The 24109-nt window shown below is 40.2% G+C and overlaps 1 protein-coding gene across 1 annotated transcript; it reads left to right on the top strand.

Moving 5' to 3' along the window:
• The first annotated feature begins 1222 nt into the window (after positions 1–1222).
• LOC117208580 lies at positions 1223–23820 on the top strand. Its single transcript, XM_033449811.1, has 5 exons — positions 1223–2914; positions 9035–9273; positions 17637–17777; positions 18501–18638; positions 19735–23820. Exons 1-5 carry the CDS (start codon positions 2566–2568, stop codon positions 19945–19947), a joined length of 1080 nt encoding a protein of 359 aa, XP_033305702.1. The 5' UTR covers positions 1223–2565; the 3' UTR covers positions 19948–23820.
• Positions 23821–24109: the final 289 nt, after the last annotated feature.

Here is a 24109-nt window from a genome sequence, read left to right on the forward strand (position 1 = left end):
AGGCCGAACGTTCGTCTTTGCGTAATGGATGCTACATGCAAAAGTCTCGACGCGGTGGCGACATGCCTTGGATTATCAACGACCACGGTAATTAACAGAATCACGCGTACAACACCGCTAATGACGCACACGTTCGCCTGTGGGATGCCCCCTGCCACGGAAAACTTGCTCTCAGAAACGGATTTATTTATAAAAACATTAATGCACCGCTGATTCTTATGGAGGAAACGAACCAACTAACGACGTGTCTTCTGTTCCGAGTACGGAAAAAGCGCTCGCGTGCCAACGACGGAACGTTCTTGCAGCTGTGAGGACCTAGCCTTCTCTAGACGACATACCACCGATGTCTGTCCTAAGGATCAACCAGGCGTAGGATGTAAAACCGCGTAACTACCTCTGCCTTTTAGACGTTTGCACGCTCGGCGAAATTTACAATCGTTCGTTAACATGCTGACAAACGGAGGAGAAGGAAGATTCGATCTATCTACTTTCTTTCGCGAAATGCAAAAGTTACGTAATAACGAAGGAGTAGGTTCAAACTAACGAAGAAATCAATCTGACAAAACATTAAAATGAAAAAATCTCGTTGCAAAGATTTCATATCTACGTCTAAGAGACTATAAAGAGCAGTATATAAAAAGTGTTAAACAAATATGGGAAATTAACGATAATCTTACGGATTTCGGATCGGTAGAAGACCCATTCGATTGTTGGAAAGGAGGAAAATAAAAATGCAGCATCCGTTTGAAGGACGATGTCCAATGATCTGTGGCAGATGGTATCACGGTGCACCTGTGAGTGGCGCGGTTAGAGGAGCCGCGGAACGTGCCGGTGTAGCATCGAGCTTCCAGCAAGCTGATCGTGAGGCGAAGACGAGATCGGTTCGTTTAGATGCCCGGCTTCTACGATGTGAAAAGTGGGGGTAAACCGATGGAAGGTGTTTAGTGGGGATAGTTGGTCGCTCGCGGGGAGTTATGAATGAGTCGTGGAGTCCTGACCCACGAGTGCCACGTGGTGGGAGAGGCGGTAGTGGTGAGCGTGAAGTAAAGGGGAGGGATGTGATCGGAGGCAGGAGGCGGTAGAGCGCGGAGGAGGCGGAGGAGCAAAAGGAAAAGAAGGCCGGGGGAAGAAAGAAGAATAGAAAAGAAGCAAGAAGTAATGAGAGAGGAGTGCGAGAGAGACGAGGGAGGGAGGGAGAGGAGAAGGAGAGAGAAAGAAACGAGAAAGCGAGTGATCAAGGAAGGGCAAGGATGATAGTGGGGGTACTTAGGATTGACCGAAAGCGGGGTGTGGGCCACGTGCTTCGGTGCCTTTATACAATCGTATATAGGCACCGGTCGACCGAGTGGCCACTACCATACACTGATAGTCATACACTCAGGCCGCACGAGATAAAAGAGGAAAAGAACGACGTCGCGTCGGTCGAGGAAGAAGAAGGAAAAGAGGAAAGAGAACGAAAGAGAATACAATAGATAGAGAAGGAACGGACAAGAGAAACGACCTACCGACAAGCAAGGCAGACAGACAGAAGTCCACCTTCCACTTCCATTCCCTTACGCAGGTTCACTCCTACTATAACGACGAACGAACAGCCTGCCTCTGCTCGCTCGCCTGCCTATAGCTGGCTTCTCCTTCTCTGTTTCTATACCTACCTACCTACCTACCTTCTCTGCGCCGTGGTTAACTCGGACAGAGGCGAGAGGTGATACACTCGATACAGTCAGCCAGACGAGGGCAACGAAGACCTCAGTCACCTCCTGACATTCGGTATGGTACGACCTTACCCCACTGGCGTGCAACTAAGAAGGTATCGCCAAAAAGAGGGTTAAGAACATCCAAGAAGATCTCCGAGACTCGAGATCAAACGAAGACAGCCGGTGAAAGGGATAATCACCCACGAACAAGAGGCAACTGGGAAAAACCGAGAATAGGGACGCTAAACGAAAGAAAAGAAAGCATCTCCGCTGTTACCACCGCTACCGCACGGACCACCCTTAACGGTGTACCGAGCCGCTGATTCTTTTTTCCTTTCCACGCGAACCTCCCCGCCACATTCTTAAGCACCTACCGCTCCCCTCCTCCTACCATCTTCTGAGACAGCTCTCGTAACCCCCTTCCCCCCTCGTATAAGAATCAGTGCATCGCGTGTGTCGGGACCAGTGCCAAACGGCTTGTGATTCTGTGCGGACAGTTTTTCAAGTGTGATCACACGTTCCACCCGATAACCCGAACCATCGGCAACTCCTATGATTTAGTCAAGAGCGTGGGCTAAATCAAGGTCCTGTCTTCTAACAACTCGTTATTTGCTTTCTCAACGATACCGCATCGTAGAAAACAGACGCTATCTATTATAATAACAGTGCATTCTCCATGCGACTCGTATCTGTCAACTACGTAAATACACGCTCGATGACAGGGTACCACTGACCCGCGCCTTCACGCAGCCAGTACGGTATACATCGGTGCTGCGACACGCGAGGATAGATACGTCTCGCTTGCTCCTTGGCTGCCACGCGCCACCGCGAGTGCCTGCGTGCGACGAGAGTGATCAAGTGCTATGCGAATATGACAGTTGAGGAGGATACGACGATCGCTTACGATCGACAAATGACAATGGAGGCCATTCTAGTTCGTGACCAAAGGACCACATCGCACAGAGTTCTTGACCATCGTACCTCGTCGAACGGTCTAAACAACACTACTGCGTCCAACAACATGACAACGTCCACTAAATGGTACAAACCTATTTTGGATAAGAATCCATGTTACGCAGCGGATGTCGCTCCGAGAATAAAAAGAAACGATGAAAAGAAGAGACACTTATCGTGTGATTCGTGCCCTGTACCTGCTTTTTACGACGATCGAGGGATACGATCGAGATACAACGCATCCGTCACTGCGACCACGTGGCTGAGTAAGTCCAACTACTTACTACTGAACACGATGATGTTTCGATACCAACGATTGCCAAGAAAATGTGCGCGGTAACTGTTCTTTCTCTATGTTTTTCTTTCTTCTCTGCATAATTGGCAACTCGATGTGTTATATTGATCTAAAAATTTATCGAAACTAACGTATCTGTCTCGTCGAAATGCAACTTCGAGCGCTAATGTTTTTTACAAGCACGATTCTTTTCTATTTTATTCACGCGCAATGTTTAAGGCGATCTGTTTAGACAGATAGCAACTTTGGTCCTGAATAATTTTTGTACAACGATTTGACATTGACGAAAATCCCGACGTACGTTTCATTCTATGGCAGGGAAGCAAAGGAAGAATTTTCACCAGATATTCGTAACTAATTCGTCAAGAAATGTCTCACTGCGATATTTTAAATCATTTCTGACAAAATTTGTGATCACTGTCAAAAAGCGAATATCAAGCAGTCCAGAAATTCTACTTTATGCTCTAAACTAGACTTCTTTTTTTTTTATCTTGACCGAATGTTTGTTGTCAAAGTAAAGATTGCGTCCTTTTTCCAGCTACAACGTGTACTCTAAATCTGTACACTTTGAGATATTCTCCGTTCATTTCTACAACTAATTTACATATTTCTTACATTAATAACTCTAACAGCTCGTATAGCGGTCGTCGTCCTTAACAGATAAATCAGTTTACTCATCATACGTGTAATTGATACGATATTTTTAACTTTTCTTTCGCTCTTTAATCAGTTATCTCAAGAATAACACTAGAAACTCTATCCTTTGATATTTATTGAAATAAATCGGTTAATTGCTTTATGAAGTGAATCAGCTAATAACTGACTACTAGCGGACTTATGAGCCTAGTATCGACTGAATTTACATATATTTTTTTATCTGTCATCTATTGAATTGCACCTCGTAGACACTAGTCAACGTACAACAAATAACAGTTGGCAAAAAAACATATATTGTTATATAGGTGTCATTTATTAACGCTCTATGTCTCTGTCCGTTCAATGTGCAATGTACATCAACACACCTGACGCTGACTCACGTTAAATCAATACTTTCTTACGTAATGATCGTTCAGCATCTTTCCCGGGGTCTGAAATCTTCTTCGTTCATTCGACGCTTTTACTTTTATCCATTCAACGCTAACAGGACGCGTTCACCATGATAAAACGAACACAAACGTACCTTGTTCTTACTATTTCCGATATTCTCCAAGTTGACTGTAATACGGAGTAAAGACTGTTGCAGGAGATTCTGTTCGTACAAGAATCACCTGTTGCAATGTGCTTCGACTCGACATTAACGACAGTTAATGTGATATCGATACGCGTCACAGAATTCGACTTTTGAGATGTATCATAAAAGTGGGAGATAATACACGCGTTCTGAAACTTTAACGTAGCAGTTACCACGTAAACGTGATCATATAATGTTTTCTTCTTTTCTTGATCCTTTGTCCCTACTGACATTCTCTCTCGCGGTTTGACGTCACTATTGAACAAGTCGATGAACGCATTAGTCATTCTCCTTGTAACGGTCCTTCTTATCGATTCTTCTTTGCTCGTTGTTTCCTTCGAAATTCATCCGATTGCATATATTGATTGTATTCTTTTCCATTTACAACTGTTCTGTAACGATGAATTACGTAGAATGGAGCGCGATATAACTAAGCATGATGACAAATTTGATGCGAAATCGGTGAGAAATGTGACATCGATTCGAAGAGCGACGTACGCGCTCGACACACCCACCTGTTGAACACTCGCGAGTCTACGGAGAGTCCTGACTGATGCCGCGCGCCGGTTCGTAAAATTTTCATGCGTCATGTTGCTGCCGTGTTTCGTGCAACAGTTCCCTAAAGCTATCCGAGATTGAATAATGCGCCATTCTGTACGCAATTCCACTCGTTAACCGGTATATTTTTTGAGCACAGATATTATTACACGAGAAATGACAAATTTAATGACTAAATGGTAAAATCCTTGTCGATAGTATATATATTACGGTAGAACCTCGATTATCGAAAGGCTGATTAATCTAAATCGTTAGTTAATAGAAAACTTGAGAATTACAAGGAAAACGGGAAAATTAGAACACAAACTGAAAGAAATTTTTACACTTCCCTTTAGAAGCTTTTATTTCTGTTCATACCAATAATCGAATCGTTTATAAATCAGCCTGATTAATTCCATAAATCGAGAAGTAGAGGAAAGTTTTGCAAAGATTATTTTTCCTTCATTTTGAAATTTATTTAATCGTGTATTTGCATAATGAAACTATGAAATTTATTCTCAAACTCTCGTAAGAAGTTACGTTCGATTATCCGAACAACGTCTATTACGTATATTAGTTTGGAGAAGCAAGATTTTATCGTATTTGATAATATTCCTGAAACGAATACCTATCATACCAAGACTAAAGACAGAACGATTTCTTACCACGTAAAGAGTTCATTTGAAAAAACGTAGAGACATTTTCAATGTACGAGTTACTTCATCTTCGTCGACTAGAAGGTTACGTTCGACTAAAATAAGAGTTGAAGGTATTCAGCGTGTATGGAACAAGATTCTATCGATCAGGACCAAGTGATCAACCCTGATTTCGAAATTTTTTCGGTGTCAAAGTACGTTGAAGTGAGAAATGGCGAACAAGGAACAAGAATAGTCGGAAAAGGGCGTGTAATAAATCGGCGAACGTATAGGTACACTTGGCGCGCATCGCGACCTACCGCAACGCGCTTCGGTCCGGGCACGAACACGATCAGGTTGATAAGGGGGTGGCGGGACGGGCGTAATGGGGTATAATTGTCGCGAGCAATGCGAGGACAGTGCGTCATTACCGCATTTTTCACCATCTTCTTGCCGACCAACAGCAGAGATGCGCTTGCACCGGTGTCCACCGGCTTTGCGCGCCTTACTTTTTTCCACGCAACCGCGGGTTCTCAGGAATTTCGTTGGAACGCCGTCGCCGAGCGTCGTCGTTGAGGTAGGTCCTAGCTGTACCGTCTACATCGTCCAGGCCACACGGGGCGAAAGTACAAAAGATGCGAACGTCGACCGTTAGATGACCGTCTGCCGAATATCCGCGGTAAATCGCGCGATTCGATGAAGAACACTAGACCGGTTCATTTGTCACTCGTCTAGAAGCTCGTTTGAAAGCTTCATTTAACTCATTAAGAAGCAAGTAGTGAAATAATATGTAAAAGTTACGTAAATGCAACGTTATCGAAAAAACGTAAATGAAGTAAATTCGTGTCTCGTTAAATTACAAAAGCCGTATTAGGATTATAAACTCAAGTCTGTCATGCTAATCGAGCTTACAAAACGAATTTCTATAATTTGAAATAAAGATTTTGTCATATTGTTATAAGATACTTTGATATTTTCAAAGTTTCATTAAATTGTAGGATCTAGATGAAGGAAGAAATAGCAACAAAAAAGATATCGATCAAATCATTGAAATTCTTTCTTATAATTGCTATGTGAATTTAATAATGTAAATTGATTTTAAAAAATTACAAAGGAAATTATTCCTTATGAAACGTTAACTTGCACTAATTTTTGGTTGCCTACATAAGAAACAAATAATATTTATCTCCGAGATAGCCGAGATATGTACATTGTACATACTGAGTTTGTGAACGAAGCATATCGGATGATGCATTCCAGCTGGCAAGGTTGCACGTTACGAGCCACAGGTGGCTCTTTGAGTTTCTTACGGCTTAAGAATGCGATCTTGCTCGAAACAGCACATATCATCGTAATTCCCTTTCCGGACAAATTTGGCCGGCACGGAGGACATATCGTATGGCAATTAACTTTCAGCGGTGTAAAAACGCGGCGCAATTAAAGAAACTGGAGAAAGTACACGATGCGTATACGAACGACAAGTAAGGAAATATAATCGTAGACGCTGAGATCATTTACCTCTACGATGGGAACTTCTGTACGGTAAAAATACTTGCCGCATTATTCAACAGACTCTTTTTCCAAAGTATGTACACATTTCTTTCGGCATGTTTTAACTGAAAATTGTAGACTCGACGATATCGTTTCCACGCTGCTGCAAAGATCCTAATTGCGCCGTTTAACCGTCTTAATCGCTGTTCTGCTGACTTGACTGTTTCGAGGCTGTTTTGCCGCTGAAATTCACCGAAACGCGTAAAAACATTCGCGCGTGGCGTTTTCCGCCGTATTGCATTCGTATAACGGCGTAATTCAAAATACGTCGCAATTCAAAATGCATCATAACGCAGAAAGAAATTGTCTGAAAAACATGCGCGTGTGTTTATCATCGAGTTCGGTGCAACTGCACGTATAAACAAATTCACGTGATTTCCATCGAAACTTGCTACAGTCTGCGAATACGTGATTTGTGACCTATGTATCTATCTTCCAGAGAATTCCAATCCAATCTGTCCGATTAGAGTTAACACGTGTGTCTTCTAATTTCTTGTTACACGTATCTGTCCATCGAATTATCGAGAATGAGTCCGTCGTTGTTCACGTGAATCGAGGCTTTTAACATCCGAAAGGAGATTCGAGGATTATGTTAGGTATGTAGTAGGAAGAAAGGATATCACCGTTAGACACGGTGCACACGACGACACGGATTTCATGGTTACTTCAGGGCGCAAACTTCCCCGCGGCAAATTACTCTCTCACTAAGACGCGAAACGCACTTAAGAGCCGCTTATTAATATGCGTTAAGTGTCCGAGGTGTCTCCCTGCCCTCCTCCTCGTTCCCTCCTTTTCGCTGTATCCTTCTTTCTCTTTCTTCGTCCGCTTATTTTTCTCCTTGCGACTCGAGAACGCGTCCGTCATGCGCGTTGCATCACGCGTAGCTGCACATTAAAATTAAATTCGTTAGCGCCCGTACGATCGCACAACATACCTACATTTTCTAGTCCTTGATACGACCGTTACACACCGGCCGATAGTTTTTCCAATTCATTCGCGGCTAGTCTTTAGCGTATTCGCGAATATCGCCGCGAATGAAAAGTAATCGCATCGGTGATGCATCGAAATCGTGCTAATTGGCAGGTAACGAGCGAGCGACAAATTGAAACTGCAAATGATAGAACATCGAGCGAAACGGTTGAACTTGACAAACGACAAAAATCCTCTGCGTTGATATTCTCGGCGATCTATCATAATATTTGATCGGTGTATTTTAATGTATCACGGTTGACCGGACTTTGATACTTCGTTGGCAAATAACGCTGTTTAGACAGATCGACGGCGTTTATACGCGGATATCGGAACGATTCTAGCGTTACAAATCAAATATAAAGGTATTCGCTTGAAGCGTGCATACTCGTCAGCGTCGGGAAAGAAAGACGACGATATTTAAACGAAGGAAGAGAACTCGTACGCGGTAGACTGCGGTGGTTATACATCCTCCGAATGCGTACGCGACTGCTGATGGTTTGTCGTCGTAGCGGTGCACGTGATCCCAGGCCCCTCATCAAGGGTCGTAACTCGTGAAATAATGCGACGACGAATTCGCGTGGATGTAATTCGACGAGCGGTGATCCCGAAACTGCCGGATGATCATAAGACGGCCTCGATCGAAATCTACCATTTAGGCGCTTACTATCGACGAAGACAGCATCGAAGGGTGGGGGGAAGGTAGAAGAAACAAGCCGGAAGCTCCAGGATGATTTCTCTCGAGGGCATCCTCCCCAAGAGTCTCACGTCAAATCGTTGATTACTACCAACCAGTGAGCTGGTTCTTATCTTCTTAATACATGGACAATTCCGTTAATAACGTACCGCGGCAGTTATCCATGAATTGGAAATAAGACCTATAAAACCGAAATAAGCCACCGATACCAACGAAATTAACCCAACTGCTTTTTCGACGTTTTCATTCTATTCGATTCTGATGTACTTCGTGTCGAAGACGTATAAAAGTCTCAACATTTAACTTGCTACTAGGTAATCCTTTAAACTAACTCTAAGACCACAGTTGGATAATTACTTTCTTTACCGATCAAAATATATCGCTGAAAAGCGGCCGATAAAATAGTTATTTCATAGAAATCTTGTATCGCGTTGATCATGTAATCATTTCGTTGTTCAATTTCACTTTCAGGGTTAGGTAGTCTTTTGCTGACCCTGCTCGTGGTCTCGGTGCACAGCGCTCCGACGATGACCCTCGAGGGTAGACGACATAACTCTCCCCCGAAATGGGTGAATCCTTGTGGCCTCGCTGCCGAAGATTTTACCGGTGATTTGGACGTGGTGCAGCTTACAGACTCGCAGCTTCTGCAACAAGTTGTCCTTCAAGCGAAAACAGCACTGATGCACGCGGAACTTTTTCGTGATGATTACGTGAGTACAGATTGCACGTTCATCTTCCTCTTTTCTCTTTCGTTTAGCGCGCGCGCGCGTGTATATACTCGTCGTCGTTCCCCTCGGAGAAACATTTTCGAAATGCCTCGAATATTTTTCGGGATATCTTCGGTGCGATCCAACTCGCGCGCGGTATCGCCGATCAGAGACGAAGATTAAGTTCATCAATGGTTCAATAATTACTGACGTGACTTCTGGTGAGGATCGGACGGGGAAAGGGGACATCGAGCGGAAGGCAGTTATGGCAGTACTTCCGGTCGTACGGACGTTGATCGTAGAGTCGCACAGACCTTCGAAAGAGATCTCGGACTTACGAATCGTCTTTTGTAGCCGCTCGAGAATATGCTTTCGAATTTGATATTACGCCGCTTTGTTTTCCTTCATAAATGCTTTATACTAGTGAATTTTAGCATTATAAAATGTCTATCATCTGAGGAAAAGCAAATACATTAAACCATATAATACATATACGGAGAAAATGAAAGTGGAGCGTGCCATAGTTGTAAATGAAAACGAAATCTTAGAAATAACTCGAGAATAATTTATTCTCTAATATTCTATAAATTGTTTTATCGTTAACGATCTATTTTAACTCTTTGGAGAATATTATTCTCGAATTTGCTCAAGAATTATATTCTTCTAACATGATTCTTTGCTATCTTAGTTATCATCTATATTTGTTGATTACGTTTTCTTTATTCTTAATTCATCGACTTGAAAGTAGAAAAAATGTAATTACTAAATATATAAACGATGCTTGTTTGGCAAAGTGGAAATGCAAACTCTCTCTTATTTTAATCTTGCAACTATCAGATAAACGATTTCGATGAAATATGTAATTCTTTTCGCTGTTCACTTGCTTATATTCTCACCAAATTTTAATCACCAAGTCGTTATTTTAAAAAATAGCCTGCTCTTGTTACGTAATTAGACGGTGACAGTCGTCGATTCCGCCGTGTATTCGAACATTGAAACATTGGTTTTCTTGCGGGATGGATTGGAAAGTGGTCAGGATAAAATTACCCCGTTTCTCTTATTGCCAGTATTACGCGTAATTTTTATTACTCGTAATTGCACATTGGAAATACAGAGTTATAATCGCCGGAAATAAAATTGTTCGAACGGGAGAAAAACTGTTCGATTTCAGTCGCATATCCGATATAACGATCATTGTCGCTGTTTGTCACTGTATTGTGTACCGGCAGGTAGCTCTCGGCCACGTTTTTTTGCGTATATCATCAAACATGTAAGCGATCTTTGGGGGAAAAAAATAGATTCGTGCGACCGCGCACGGAGATCCTTCGTTTCGAAAGAATCTTCCCAGCCCGATCGTGCCTTATTATCTCTAACCAAGGACAATAAATCACGGACCGGGTTCGGCCTCTTGTTGCTCAAGGTTTCTCTTCTGAAACGATCCGAAAGAAGAGACGTGGAAACCGCAGGATCGAAGGTACGGTTACACACGCGAAACTTTACTCTCGTTTTTTAGGATAGATTAAGCTCGTCCCCCTAGTTATACATCGTGCACACGTGTCGACACGATTCCGGGTCTCTATAACTGCGCGTCCTTACGCGCCCGCCAAATTCTTAGACTCACCTGACTCATCCTTGACCATTCTACATGCGCTTCCTGTTTCTTCATATCATACACTGAGCGACTGTGGCGTGAATTAAAATATCGATTACATCGCGTACTCAAACTATTACTTCTAATAGATACTTAGCGAGATTGTTAGTGCGTCGAATGAAATGATAATCACTGGTAAGTCACTGGCAGCAAAACTATAAATCTATAATGTAATGCGAGTTTTATAATACAGCTGGAGGGACATTCAACGTGCGATTGGTGCCGAATGTCCATTACTAAACGACGAAAGGTTCGATTCCTATGCTTATGCCGCTAATATTTGCCTACGCGAGGCGAGTGTACGACAGCGAGAATTAGCATTCATCGCGTGCGACCATAAAGGGTATTTGTGTGTCTCTTCGTACGTATAGGGCTCGTTCCGCCCTGTGGCTCCACCAAAGTCACCGTTACATCATCGTTCCGCGATACTCGATACCGATGTTTTCTAAGTCAGCGCATAATCCGATATCGTTTGGTTCGCTAACGATCTTTCTCTTTCTCCTTCTTCTCCTCCTCCCCCTCCTTCGTTCTCTGTCTTATTCTGGCCCTTCTTGGGAAAACGAACGGCTTTGAACAGCAGGTTGCGCCATTTAGGTAGAAACGTGTTCTACCAAGACAGAATTATCGTCGTTCTCCTCGACATTTATCCAACTTTCTCAGATCCAACCGAAGCTTCGGCAGGGGGCCTCTAAGGACGCTCGTGCTGATACCGATTCTAGGCGACGTACTGTCTGGTGGTCCAGTGACGTCACCGTCCACCTCGTTATCGTTTAAACGTCGACAGACACTCGGTAGAGCGTAGGGAAAAGGTAGATTAGCAAGGGATACCGAGAAGCAAGGAAGTTCGTGAGACTGATCGCTCTCGCATGCACGTGGCGTGTTTTGCGATACAGTTTCGATCCGCGAATCCTTTGTGCGCGAACCTTGCCACGTATTTGTATCAGATATTTTAATCGATACAAGTGACTTTCGTTAAAATTTATCACGCTTAAAAATATTAGAAATAGTCGCGTATTAGGTTTAGGTGAACCGTTGGCTATGTTAAGTAGTATAGGAGATTTCTTGCCATTCGATTGCACGCTTCCAACTGTTTGTATTTTTAATTATTTCATCACAAGTCGTTTTAATTATTATTATATTATTTTATCATAAGTAATTTTATCATAATTATTTCGCTTTTTATCGCGTCGAATATCTATTAATGGGGACAATTAACAAGCGAAAAACCATGCTTTCGAGTAAACATAGATTTGTGTGACACGTCCTTGTAAGACGTTCGTGAGCAAGTATGGGTGATTACATATCCGATATTCTGTTCTTCGTAGATAGGAAGTCCGACGTCTACGAGTCGCGTATATGCGCGTCGGTACGTGAAGGAATCGGATAAAATATCGGAAGCGGAGGATTCCAATAAATCAGAATCGGAAGCTGCCCCTCCCCGCCAAGGATGGGGCATCTATACACCACACCGGCACTCTGCCTGCATACTAAAGCGCAGACCGGATATACAACCCGCCAGTGCATTTACTCACCTCGATACATTCAGTACGCACTACGACACGTATTTTCTGCTACTCGGTTGGCTGGATGTCGATCCGTACGGTTTCATTTAATGCTGACATATTTTTCAAATATGTAGGTAGAGAATCGTTTTACCTACAAAATATTACTGCGAGCATCGTACTTTGAGTGTTTTTTTATTATCTTTGCACGTTCATATGTCCCATAAATGCATAAAGATCTGTAGCATAATAATTATCAATTCGAACGTAACCAATACGAACTCCGCCACGTTCTTTCAGTCGTTTTCGACATAATTATACTTTTACCTAAGGTTAAAAATATCTTCGGTTTGAACAAAATATGAAACAAGTCTTATTGGTATGCGCGACTTCGAATTAAACGTTTTCTTGAAGCATTAAAGATACTTCTCGTTTGCTAAAACGAGAGCAAGATTGGAATATCAAAATTCGCGAGGATCGTAGACAGAATGAAAAAACTAGACTCAGAACTTCCAAGAGAATTTATTCGATTCACCAGTTCGTCTTACGAGTTCTTTTCCCAGAAAATTCCTAAAAATTCGTAGATCTAGAAATATTCTGAAACGAAAGTAGAATTAATCGAGCGGGAAAGTTTGAAATTGAAAAGATTTCCATTCGCGTGAAGCATTCCCTTTGTGTCTCGTGGAGTCGCGAGCACAGAGCGAGCCATTCGATCGGTTCGAGGCCGTCGCACCGAAATTTTATAACTTCTAATAAGCGGTGGAGCGGTGAAGCCGCGCTAGAAGAAAGACTGAGAGGCTAATTGATTTTGACGGGTCCTCGGGAGTACCACAGAGACCATACCTACTCTCGCCAGCCTACTTCCTGTCAGTTTTCAGCCCGGTTTTACGATTATTCGTGCCTCGGTGTGGCCGAGGAGACTTTTACGAGGCACAAAAGACCCGCGTCTCAGATTTGCTCGCCGCCAGTGGTTGTTAGCGACAATTCCTTTCATTCTTCGTTGTTTCTTCTCCCTTTCCTATTCGTTCGCTCGCTAAAACCATTTCGTGACCGCCTTCCAACAAGCAACAATACGAGAAACCCACGCATTTCACCTGACCTGCGGATATTCGCGATCCGTTCGGTTTCGAAATCGATAAAACACCACCTTTTTTTTATAACTTCTCTAGTTCCTGTGGCTCGCAGCTGTGTATACTGTTGACTATAAGTATTTCGACACAGTCGAATTATCGCAAATTTATAAAATATCGAACGAAACTCTTTAGTCCAATTTTGGGCTCTGATCTTATCTCAAATAATCATATACAGTTAGTAGATATTAATAATAAAAATAATAGTTAACATCAATTAGTATAGAGAAGGGATCAATAATTGAAAATAGCTGTTCACTGTTTAGACCTTAAAGCGATTGAAACACGTATGACTAGCAACAATCAGAAAAGTTTCTACAAATTTCATGAAGCGTCAACTGTTCGTTGCAGATAATCATAGGATTAGAGCGATACAGGTATATGTTTCGGCTTTTGGTTTAAATTTGCCAGAGCGTTTAATTCTCAATTAAGTAGAGACACTTTGTTCGATCACAATCATGAAAATATAATAAAAATGAGAGACTCGTGGTTAACTAACGAGCATCGGCAGAAATAAGCCATAAAACGTGCCGATGGAATTCCAGTAGATCATTTGAACACTTCAATTCGGGATGAAGCGGAAAGGCTGTAAGATCAATTCAGAAATGAACTTGTAAGAATACGTTTTAACGCGTATTTATTATACCGTTCGTTATACGCGGGAACCGTTCGCGTAAAATAATCATAAAATTATTTAATTACCCATTTCGATGCCTGTTCATGAAGCCCCTCCGCGTATTGAAGGGTTCCCTGGACAGTCAATGTTATACACGCTTGGTGATAATAATAGTTCGTGACGCAATCAATGACCGCTCGGTTTTAATCATCGTGTTTAATGTTCCCAATACAAAGTCTCTATTTTGAAAGGTATCTGTGTCCTCTCGAAGGGTTTCGTAATGATTTGGGCGTGGAAAGGGATCGATTACCGATCGAAGAGAACGACTAGCTTTAAATACGACAGGCTCACACTGTTGTGCGAGGATTCCACTCATCGAGTAGTTCGTTTCATCTTTCGATTTTCTGCCGTTTTCTATTCCTGTTTTTGCCTTTCCGCGATACACTTCAAATTTACATTTTAGGTACAGTGGCTCGCGAACATCTTCTATGAATGTATCAGGTATATGTGTTATATATGAAACATTTTGAAACTTCATTAGTGTGTTACAGCGTTAATAAAATTTCAAAATATTCTACATGACACGCTTAATGTTAACATTTCTGTGGTCATTGATCAAATACTGTCATGAACCACTGTACGTTTCAAGATATTTGCAGGGTCACAATCGTAGTGGCGTAAGTCAGTGCTCTGCTACCTTTCATCAGGTAGTGTTCTGCGTCCATTATTCTAAAAATTCATTAAGTTTCTCGAGAAAGTATCTTGGCGAAGAACGAAATTACAATTTAATTGTTTTTAAATTTAATTTTAACAGTCGAAGTATTTACACGAGGAAATTTAAATTCCCAAAATGTTGATTTATACTACTAGGATTTTCAGCCCGACATTTCTTTCAATCCATATATTTTTCAAATTCTGCAAGTTGCGAATATAGAATTCGACTTACATTTCGATTTACCTCTTACTTCTTATTGGCTGATTAACCTCCGATTTGCTAACTGATGGTTCGTTTTATTAATAAACAATTTATCGAAATTATTCCTGGCAACCGCATAGTTCTCAGGTTGCCGCATAGTTCTCTAGTTGTTTGCTTGTCAAAGTATTATCGCAGTCTGCAGCTCGTGAGAGTAGTATCGCATGATGATTATTTCCATTCCTGGGCCAGATAAGAGCCTGGATAACTACGTTATCTTTGTGCGGGCCAGCTGGTCCGAGATGCGAGGTCGAAGACACATTCGATGATACAATAAGTGCTTATTTCAGCTTGAGACAGATCGATTTTTTTAAATCTATTTAAAATAGTAGTTTCAACGTGAAAGCATTTATAATGTAATCACTAAGTGATTCAATCGACGGGTTTGATTATTTACCATGATACAATGGTATGCCAAAGTCGAAACTCTCAATGAAACCATTACGAGATTATCGTATTTACAATTTACGTTTCACTATGTTTCAAGATTATAGAAATAAAATACGAAGGCAACGAATGAAAATTCCTGTCATTTACAGAAGAGAAATATTAACATTCAATATCAGCATATAATTAATGAAATATCTCTACATAGATTAGAAGCATTTTTCAAATCTTCCACCGCGTCAAATCTGCTACCAGCGTCTCGTCTTACAAAATTCGAGTGAATCGATACAAACATTGATATCCAGTTGCCTATGTGAACGTCAATGTTGTTACATCGATCAAAATATCGGATTACTTTTCTATCGCAGTTTCGACTTCCTTTGGTTAAAGTCAACTTCCTTGCACAATCGCGGCTGGGTCATCGAACGAGTCCTACAATCCTTGGCCATTGAATTCGGATCACAGCTGCACATATTTCACCTTTTTGGTTACAATAGCAATTACTAATAATTAGACACTATATCAGAGTATATTCATCTGCTCTGAATTTTCTCAACAATTTAATATAATATGTATATATATAATACCCGAGTGATTAACAAACGTTATTATTAGCCATTCGTTCACGTATCCAAATTTTACTCAAGAACTGAACAACTAAAAAATGTTAAAAATTCCGGGCGATTTTAATTCCGAGTAATTGACCGGTAACCGTACTGTACCATGAAACGAGAATTTTCGCGCGAAACGAAGCGTTTGGACGCGTGCCGATGCGACCTTGTGATCGCGTTAGATCCTTTTATATTGGGTACGCGGCGCTTAAAGTTTCGCGGAACGTAGGCTGTAATGGAGCATCCCGAAGTCGTGACACGATACGCGCGAGGGCTTCTCCCTTCCTTTTAGCTCGTTACTCGACTCTGTAAGTACATACTCGTTCGCATGGTTCGTGATTCATAACGTTCAGACCGATGGAACCTGTACTTGGGTAACGCAATTAGCGGGACTAGCCTGGCGCCTGAGCTTCCAAGTAATTTCTTGGTAACGATCTAGCTTTTACACAAGCTGAGCCACCTTGGTATTCCCAAAAAGTGAACGACGTAGCTCGAGGCGGGCGCGTGCACCGTTCGCATGGGGACTCGCGATACGCTTACTCATCCGTCAGCATGGCTTGTCCACGTTCCCATCGTACCAGGAACGAGGGATATCGAGAGAGGTTGTGCTCGTGAACGAGGCGCTGCTCCCTGTTTAATCGGTGACTAAACTCGCTAACCTGTTATTGAACCATACTGCTCCCATAATGAAGGTGCAGTGCGAAAATTTTGCATATATATGAACCAGTTTGGATACGACGCGATCGCGTTAACTTTCACAATAAAGACATTTGGTGTTTCATGGCCGATTATTGGTACCTTTGACGCACGAATATAGGGTATTTGCACGTCGCATAACAGTTAACACGAAGAAAAATGTACGTTCTTCGTTAGGAACTTTGTTGCTCTGTGTACGATCTTTTATCGTCGATGCTGCATTCTCCGCTCTTTTTGTGTGTTTTCCTTTTTCCTAATCGATAAATTATCAACTTTGAATATAAACGAGTAATAACGTCTACGCAAGTTAAGTTTGATGTCATTCGTCACGTGTTGTTTCATAAGGAAAACAGATAATGTTCAGCTAATATGCGTAATTTTTTTTTGAAAGGTACAAAAAGGCATCAAAACAACGCAGCTGAGGTAGTTACGATCTAGTAAATCTAGTACGACGACTTTGTAAGTAGAATGAATACTGTCGGACACGATTTATTATGGAAGAGTAGATTTGAACATTTTTTAAGCTTTTTTTCTTTTTTACTTTTTATACGTTTTCTACCGGGGAAAGACGACGGGTGAAATTTAATTATTAGTTATTACATGGGTTGTGGTTGAAGATTCTGAAGAGAATTTGATTTATTTTTATATAACGAATCATCTGCTCTCAGATTGTACGATATTTTCAACTACATTTCGATGTATAATGTCTTTTTGTAATTTGAAAATTATTTTAAAATATGTCACTTTTCTAGACAAACGTCATTTTAATCACACGTACAATTTTTTTCGTGATTTTACAGGCTAGACGAACGTTCAACATCGACTTCGCCGATCTACACTTATCGTTTAAAAACAGTCATTACGATTGGCTTCCCGGGCAACAGCAAATTCCCAAGCAACTAGGAGAACAGCTGGAGCAAGAATTTCTAGACAGATTAGAAGTATGTATAGATAGCAGTTTCTTCTTTTTTCCTGCTTGTTTACTTCTTTTTTCTTCACTAACAGAATGCGAATAGCAGAAATAAAGACAGTAATTAACGAAACGTTTAATTTCGAGTGACTTGTTATTTAACATTCAATTAATCAAGTCATCATGCCCTAAAGACCTAGCAGTAGATTTACATTTATCGTCTTTGTGAAATTGGTTCTGCTAATGCATTCTATGCTAATATAATCTCCTAGCTTTATACATTATTTTTCATTTACACGTGTTAAGTAGAAAAAGTATATATTTTAATAATTTTAACAATAAAAAATAAAGTATTGTTAGACATTATGTAATTTTGTCATAGATTGAGTAGCGAAACTGACGTAATTAAGTATAGAATTTAAGGAAATTTTCGTAAAAGCATTGAAAGTAAAAGTTGCACTAAACCACATTTTTCTCTAAATACGAGCTTACACGATTTATTCCAATAAACTGTATTAATTATATACAGTGGAGGAATTAATTTTTTCCAAATAAACTTCAGATAATATAACAAAGTCTCTTGTAGTATCTATATATCTTTATGTAATACTTTTATGTTCACCTTTAATAGCTAGTTACAAAGTTCGTTGAATATTAAGATCAGTCCATTTTTACTGTTCCCTTGAATCAATTCAAATGCAAATTATTTTTCAGAGATACACTTAAATTAAAAAATAATTTCTTGTTTTCACAGCTTGATACGGCCTTGATCGATACGTATGAATATATGCAAAAGTTTGCAGTGGGTCTAGAACAGGTAGTTTGGGATCAAGAAGATCTAAACCTTCAGTTTAGCAAGCAATTTAAGGCCACCGAAACTGCACTGCGAACGGTGAGTATACATTTACGTTGAAACACTTTGTCTTGGAGAACGCTAGTCTAAATTATGATATCTTATTTCCCGTTCCCTTTATTTTTTCCGATAAAAAAAACAAGTTACTGAACAGCTTTCACAATGGTACCATCTCACTGAATGCTATTAGCCTGAATCACGTTACCTTCTATTGTCGCAAACGCGATAAAAAAGATACTTTGCTTTTACGAGTTTGACGCAAAACTTGCGCGACTAAACACTCGAACCTCGTGAAAAAGTTTATAGCTATATCGTCCGTTCGACCAATCTGGATCGCTGTTCTGTCTAGTCAACTTCCACTCGATTTCTCTGATTTCTTATTATCGGTTCTTTTTCCAGCCATTTAACATTGAGAGAACAAAGCATTATATACCTCGAATATTTTTTGATACGTTTGTTACATTGTACAACATAGATTATGAATTATTATGTATTCATACTAATGATCAATATTACACACTACGATTCTTTAAACACTTGTTCAATCCTTTATTAGTCTGATACGAGTTAAATCGCCAAAATGTAAAATATATATTTTTTCCACGCGCATTTTATTTTTCCTGCCAAAATTATCGCACTTCTCGCTGACTGTCTCTGCTACTCTGACAACGCAAGACCATTTGTTAGCCAAGTTTTTTACCAGTAATTAATTTATTACTCACTTATCAGAGATCTAAGCTATATCGCTATAACATTGCTTGCATTCCATGTTTCAATGTTTCTATGCTCGTTCGAATCGAAACATCAATTCCACTGAATTTATACGGAATACGTTCACTAGATTGGTAAACGTCTATCTATTCATTTACAAATCTAAGGAGACGTTCCGTTAATAGTCTGCGGATATTTGTCTCGCTTACGGAAAGTTTAAGTATACAGAAATATATAGAATGTATGCACTATACAAAAATGTATGAAATATTTAAAGTATTCGTAAAGTATTCTCTGATTGTTCTTACAAAAGCATAAATCATTTTGGACATCCGCGCTCCAATTAACATTTGTCTCCTACGCATAGAAAGCACTTCGATGTTCATCAGAACGAACCGTAACATTAGGAAATATACATTTGCAGGTGCTGTGCGAGCTGCAAGTGGCATTGGTGGAGCGGCAGCTATCTCCACGGCCAGACGTGTCACGCGACATCATGAATTCGGATATTCGTGGCTTGGCATCTTCAGAGACGTCCCGCATGTTACGCGACTGGGTAATCTTTCGGGACTACATGAACGGGCTAGAATACGTGGTGCAAGTGTTCGAACACTTACTCCGCGGTCTGCAGTCCTGAGGATGGCAAGGCGGAAGCCGAAGAAGGGCTACCAGGCGACGACTCGCCCATCTCAGGAAACCGGAACAGTTCAACCTGGATGGCCAACTCTCGTCATGAGGTTGGAGAAGAAAGTGGGTAACGGGGGAAAAACCTAGGCGTGCTCTGCCAAGCAGGCCCAGGGGCTACCTACTCTTCTCGGTTCCAGTGAGATGTGTCTCCATGGCGACGATCGGCCTATCCGTCGGCCACAGATCAGCTAGTAATGCTGCATCACAGTGAAACCGACAGATATACCGTATCGTCGGAACGCGAAAGTGTGCGTGTGTATCTGTATCAAGTTGACTAGCATGACTTTGAGACAGAGAATCGACGAAAATCGTTCAAGAATCTCGTCAATAACATACACCGCCCGTCGTTGATGCTCACCGAGATTCCACAGTGAGACAACCAAGGAGATAGTGTGAACAACAAGAAACAGAGAGTCGTACGATGAGCAGCCCATTGGCTTTCGCCGCCGTAGTTCACGAACGTGTGTCAATATTACTCGATTTCGTACGCGCTTACACCTAGTACGCGTCATATATATTACGCGTGAAAATCCATGTCCAAAGTATAATTATTATATAGAAGAGGATCGCTGAAGATGACAGACACCAGTTCCGTGCAACATCTTACCGTTCCTTGAGATTTCCATCATCGAGCAAAGCGTTGTACTCTTAAGTTTGTTCTGATTTATCAGTTCTTTCACGTTTGGTATCGCTGCTCTGACATTGTGCTCTTAAATTACTCGTGTGCATCGATCGATTTTTAGAAAATCACTCATAAAGTTTAGCATTTTATCGGCTTAATGATCCATTCTAATATTTTATACCGTTAAACGTAAATTTCTTTCTTGTCATTTAACAAAACGCTATCTGATTTTACTCGGCAATTTTACTCACATTTTACTCCATGATATCTCACTTTTAATCCGCGTGCATTTAAAATATAGATGTTTATACAATTGCAAACTTATTCTCCTTGAGCACTAATCATCGATGATCATTCTGCCCATTTGGACAATGTATCAATGTGTTTTCTCTTTCGAATAATTCTGTTTTAAAAACGGAGTTGCTTCGTTCGTGTTCGAAAGTTTCAAAGCAGCGGCACCAACAAATATTTCACTGTCATTTTCATTCAGGGATTCATTGAGGGAAAAGAAACGAACAAGACGTGAAAGAAGTTGAGCCGACAGGGAGAGAGGAAAGGATTCAGAGGGAATCCGTCTAAACGAGCTTGTGCGCCGCAACGGCATTATATCATAAGTATACAAGAAAATACAGTATTCGCGCTTTAACTTAGACTATGCGTGTCGTGCGAGAAGGAAGTAAGAGAAATTTCTGCGTATGTGCTATGCCGCGTGATATCACGCGCGAACCCTGAAAAAAGGTACAGCACGGCGTCGATTGAATCATCGACGACGAAAGAAAACAAATCTCTCGACGAGCCATCCGCGCCCACTCTTAATCCTACATGATAATTTATTGACTAACTGTAATATTATTATATTCGTATTTATTCAGATTATTTATTTTATTTTTGTAAAGATTTTACATGTCTGATTAACTGTATTTAAAGTATCTAGTTGAGCTTAAAATTACCTAGAGTATAGGAAAAATACAGAAGGATATATATTATTATTATTAATTATTATTATTAATATTATTAGTAGAATTTTAATAGTATCATTAGGGGAAGAAGGAAACGCATCGACGCGGCCGACGCCATTTTACGTTACGCGCCGCGCTGCTGCTGCAACTCCCTTCGCTCGACGTACTTTTCTACGGTATGAACATTTAAAATTTCATAACGATACATACGATCCGCAACGTCCGTTCCTCCCGCTCTTTTTATCCGTTGTGATGATTTATTTTCAACGATTGATTCTAAATCAATTTTATCCGGCATTGGTTCACTGGCTGGGCTTTTACGACAAAATTTCTTTTCCTTCTTTATTCTTTTTTCCTTATTTCTCTTTTCTTTTTTTTTTTTTTGTTTTATATACATATATACATATATATAGTGTCTGATACTTCCGTTTTTATCCGAGACTGTTGTAGGCTGAACAAAACGTAATCTTCAATGACTCGAAAGTATTATAATTTTATCAGTAATTCAAGTGCATTTTATCTTCTGTACTAGGATTTTAATCTCTCGTAAAATTCGTTTATTTTTACTACCATCGATTTTTACTGAAACTTTACTATTCCACTTTCACTTTTTATTCCATACACTTTCCTGTCTAGAAGAAAGCGTCGCGTAAGGTATCACTTCGACATTTGCTCGAAGACGTCACAGACTTCACAGACTTTTCGTACTTACAATCCGAAACTTGGATACGGATAAGCGCGTTCCGTTCCGCAAAAGAAAGGACCGCTTACTTTCATATTTAATTTTCATGTCATTGGCGGCCTATAAGCTTACCATAGATAGTTAGTATAAAGCGTGCAGAAAGTTCACGACTGGTCGCACTGTTCGTGTGATTTTGTAAAGTGTACGCGGATGCACGTTATACGAGACGCACTTTCAATCCGATATCATCGTATCTGTGATATGCATCGTCGAACGTCGCTCACATGATTAATTATTATCATCGTCGAATTGTACTAACTGATTTTTCCGAGTTCTGATTTCGTCGAAGGGGAGGGAAAGGAAGAAAGATAAATAGAGGATGTATCAAAAGAAGGCGCTTATGCGTGCTGATATAAAACAATATGAGAGAGGGAGAGAAAGGCCGATGTGTGTGGCAATGTCGATCTCACGAATCGATCTCGAATGCGTATTTCATTTTATCACTGCTATTTTATATATTTTTTATTTAGTAGATCGTCACTTATTCTTTGACGGTATCGATCATCTTTTTTAGCTTCTTTTTCATTTTCCTCTTTTATTTCTCTCTCTCTTTTACATAAGGAAGACTGCCATTTTAGTTAGAATCGTCCCAATCATCGTAGGATACGAATCTATTTAAAAATCGGACGCGTTTGACATTCGAGAAGAAAAGAGGTCGCAGATTTGTAAACGCTAGGAAGGACTTCGGCAATTGCACGTATTGATCAGAAAGCAGCAGCGCAGCCTGTTCGAGCGTCGATTAGCAAAATAATCCTACCGATTGCCGATATGGATTCTATCTTTTTATTTCTCTTTGAATTTGAATTCGATCAACTTTTTATTCGAATTTAATTTCACGTCGAATCACCGCGCGCACGCTATTTCTTTGGCAAATTTTTCCCGTCTTTTGTCATTAGACGCGGTGTATTTATGTAAAGATACATGGAACGTGTCTGTTAAAAAAGAAGGAAAAAGGAAGCTCATTTTTCCTATGGAATTGAATTGGATGAAATGATCGTTGATTCAAACGATTGGAAGAATATTAGAGTAGGTTCCGGTGATGCGTTTCACGGGCAGATTCTACGTGATCGATACGGGCGATATAAAATTTTGCGTAAAATAATTATTGATCGCTTGGTATATGTTGTACATAAACAGATTTGATGATATAGAAGCTGCAAAGTATAATTATATATGTGAATATGTAATATGTACACGAGCCCCTACCCTAGAACGTCCGCTCTGTTGTATCATATTAAACCAAAGACAGTTCAACATGGTATATCTTGCGTTTCATTTCATTTTGGCGATACTTTCCAATCCTCTTGCGTATTTTCCTTCGTTTGAGAGATAAATTAGAAAGCATGATGAGATGTTTTATTTTTTAAGTGTTCAGTGTATCCAAATATCGAATATTTTATTATAATGCATGGTAATTTATTGGCGCGAACTCCAGTATTCTTGACAGTATTCTTATTATATTTATCAGGTGGAAAATAAAAGTTTTAATTTATATTTTAATTAATTCCTTTTAATATTTATCGAAGGAAACAGAAACACGAAATCAATTAAATTGCTATTAAGCAATGCAAAAGTACAGTTATTGGCAATTAGCGGTTTTCGATAAAACATCAATTCTCTCTTTTCAAATTTTCTTTTATTCTCTGTACATGTCCAGAATTACACGTTCGTAATTGAATAATGAGAATCTTTGTTATTCGAACGTTCTATTATTCGGACATTATATATTTTATTAAAATATTATATCTACACATGTAATAAATATACAATGTCTATCTTTTTCTATAAA

This window comes from Bombus bifarius, unplaced genomic scaffold (assembly GCF_011952205.1).
Source record: "Bombus bifarius isolate JDL3187 unplaced genomic scaffold, Bbif_JDL3187 scf7180000008140, whole genome shotgun sequence".
Lineage (NCBI taxonomy): Eukaryota > Metazoa > Arthropoda > Insecta > Hymenoptera > Apidae > Bombus > Bombus bifarius.

Excerpts from the sequence above, each read along its gene's own strand:
- LOC117208580 (XM_033449811.1), top strand. The coding sequence starts at position 2,566 with ATGACAGTTGAGGAGGATACGACGATCGCTTACGATCGACAAATGACA. Across the intron at positions 2,915-9,034 it reads CACTGCGACCACGTGGCTGA|GGTTAGGTAGTCTTTTGCTG; the intron begins GTAAGTCCAACT and ends TTTCACTTTCAG. Across the intron at positions 9,274-17,636 it reads AACTTTTTCGTGATGATTAC|GCTAGACGAACGTTCAACAT; the intron begins GTGAGTACAGAT and ends GTGATTTTACAG.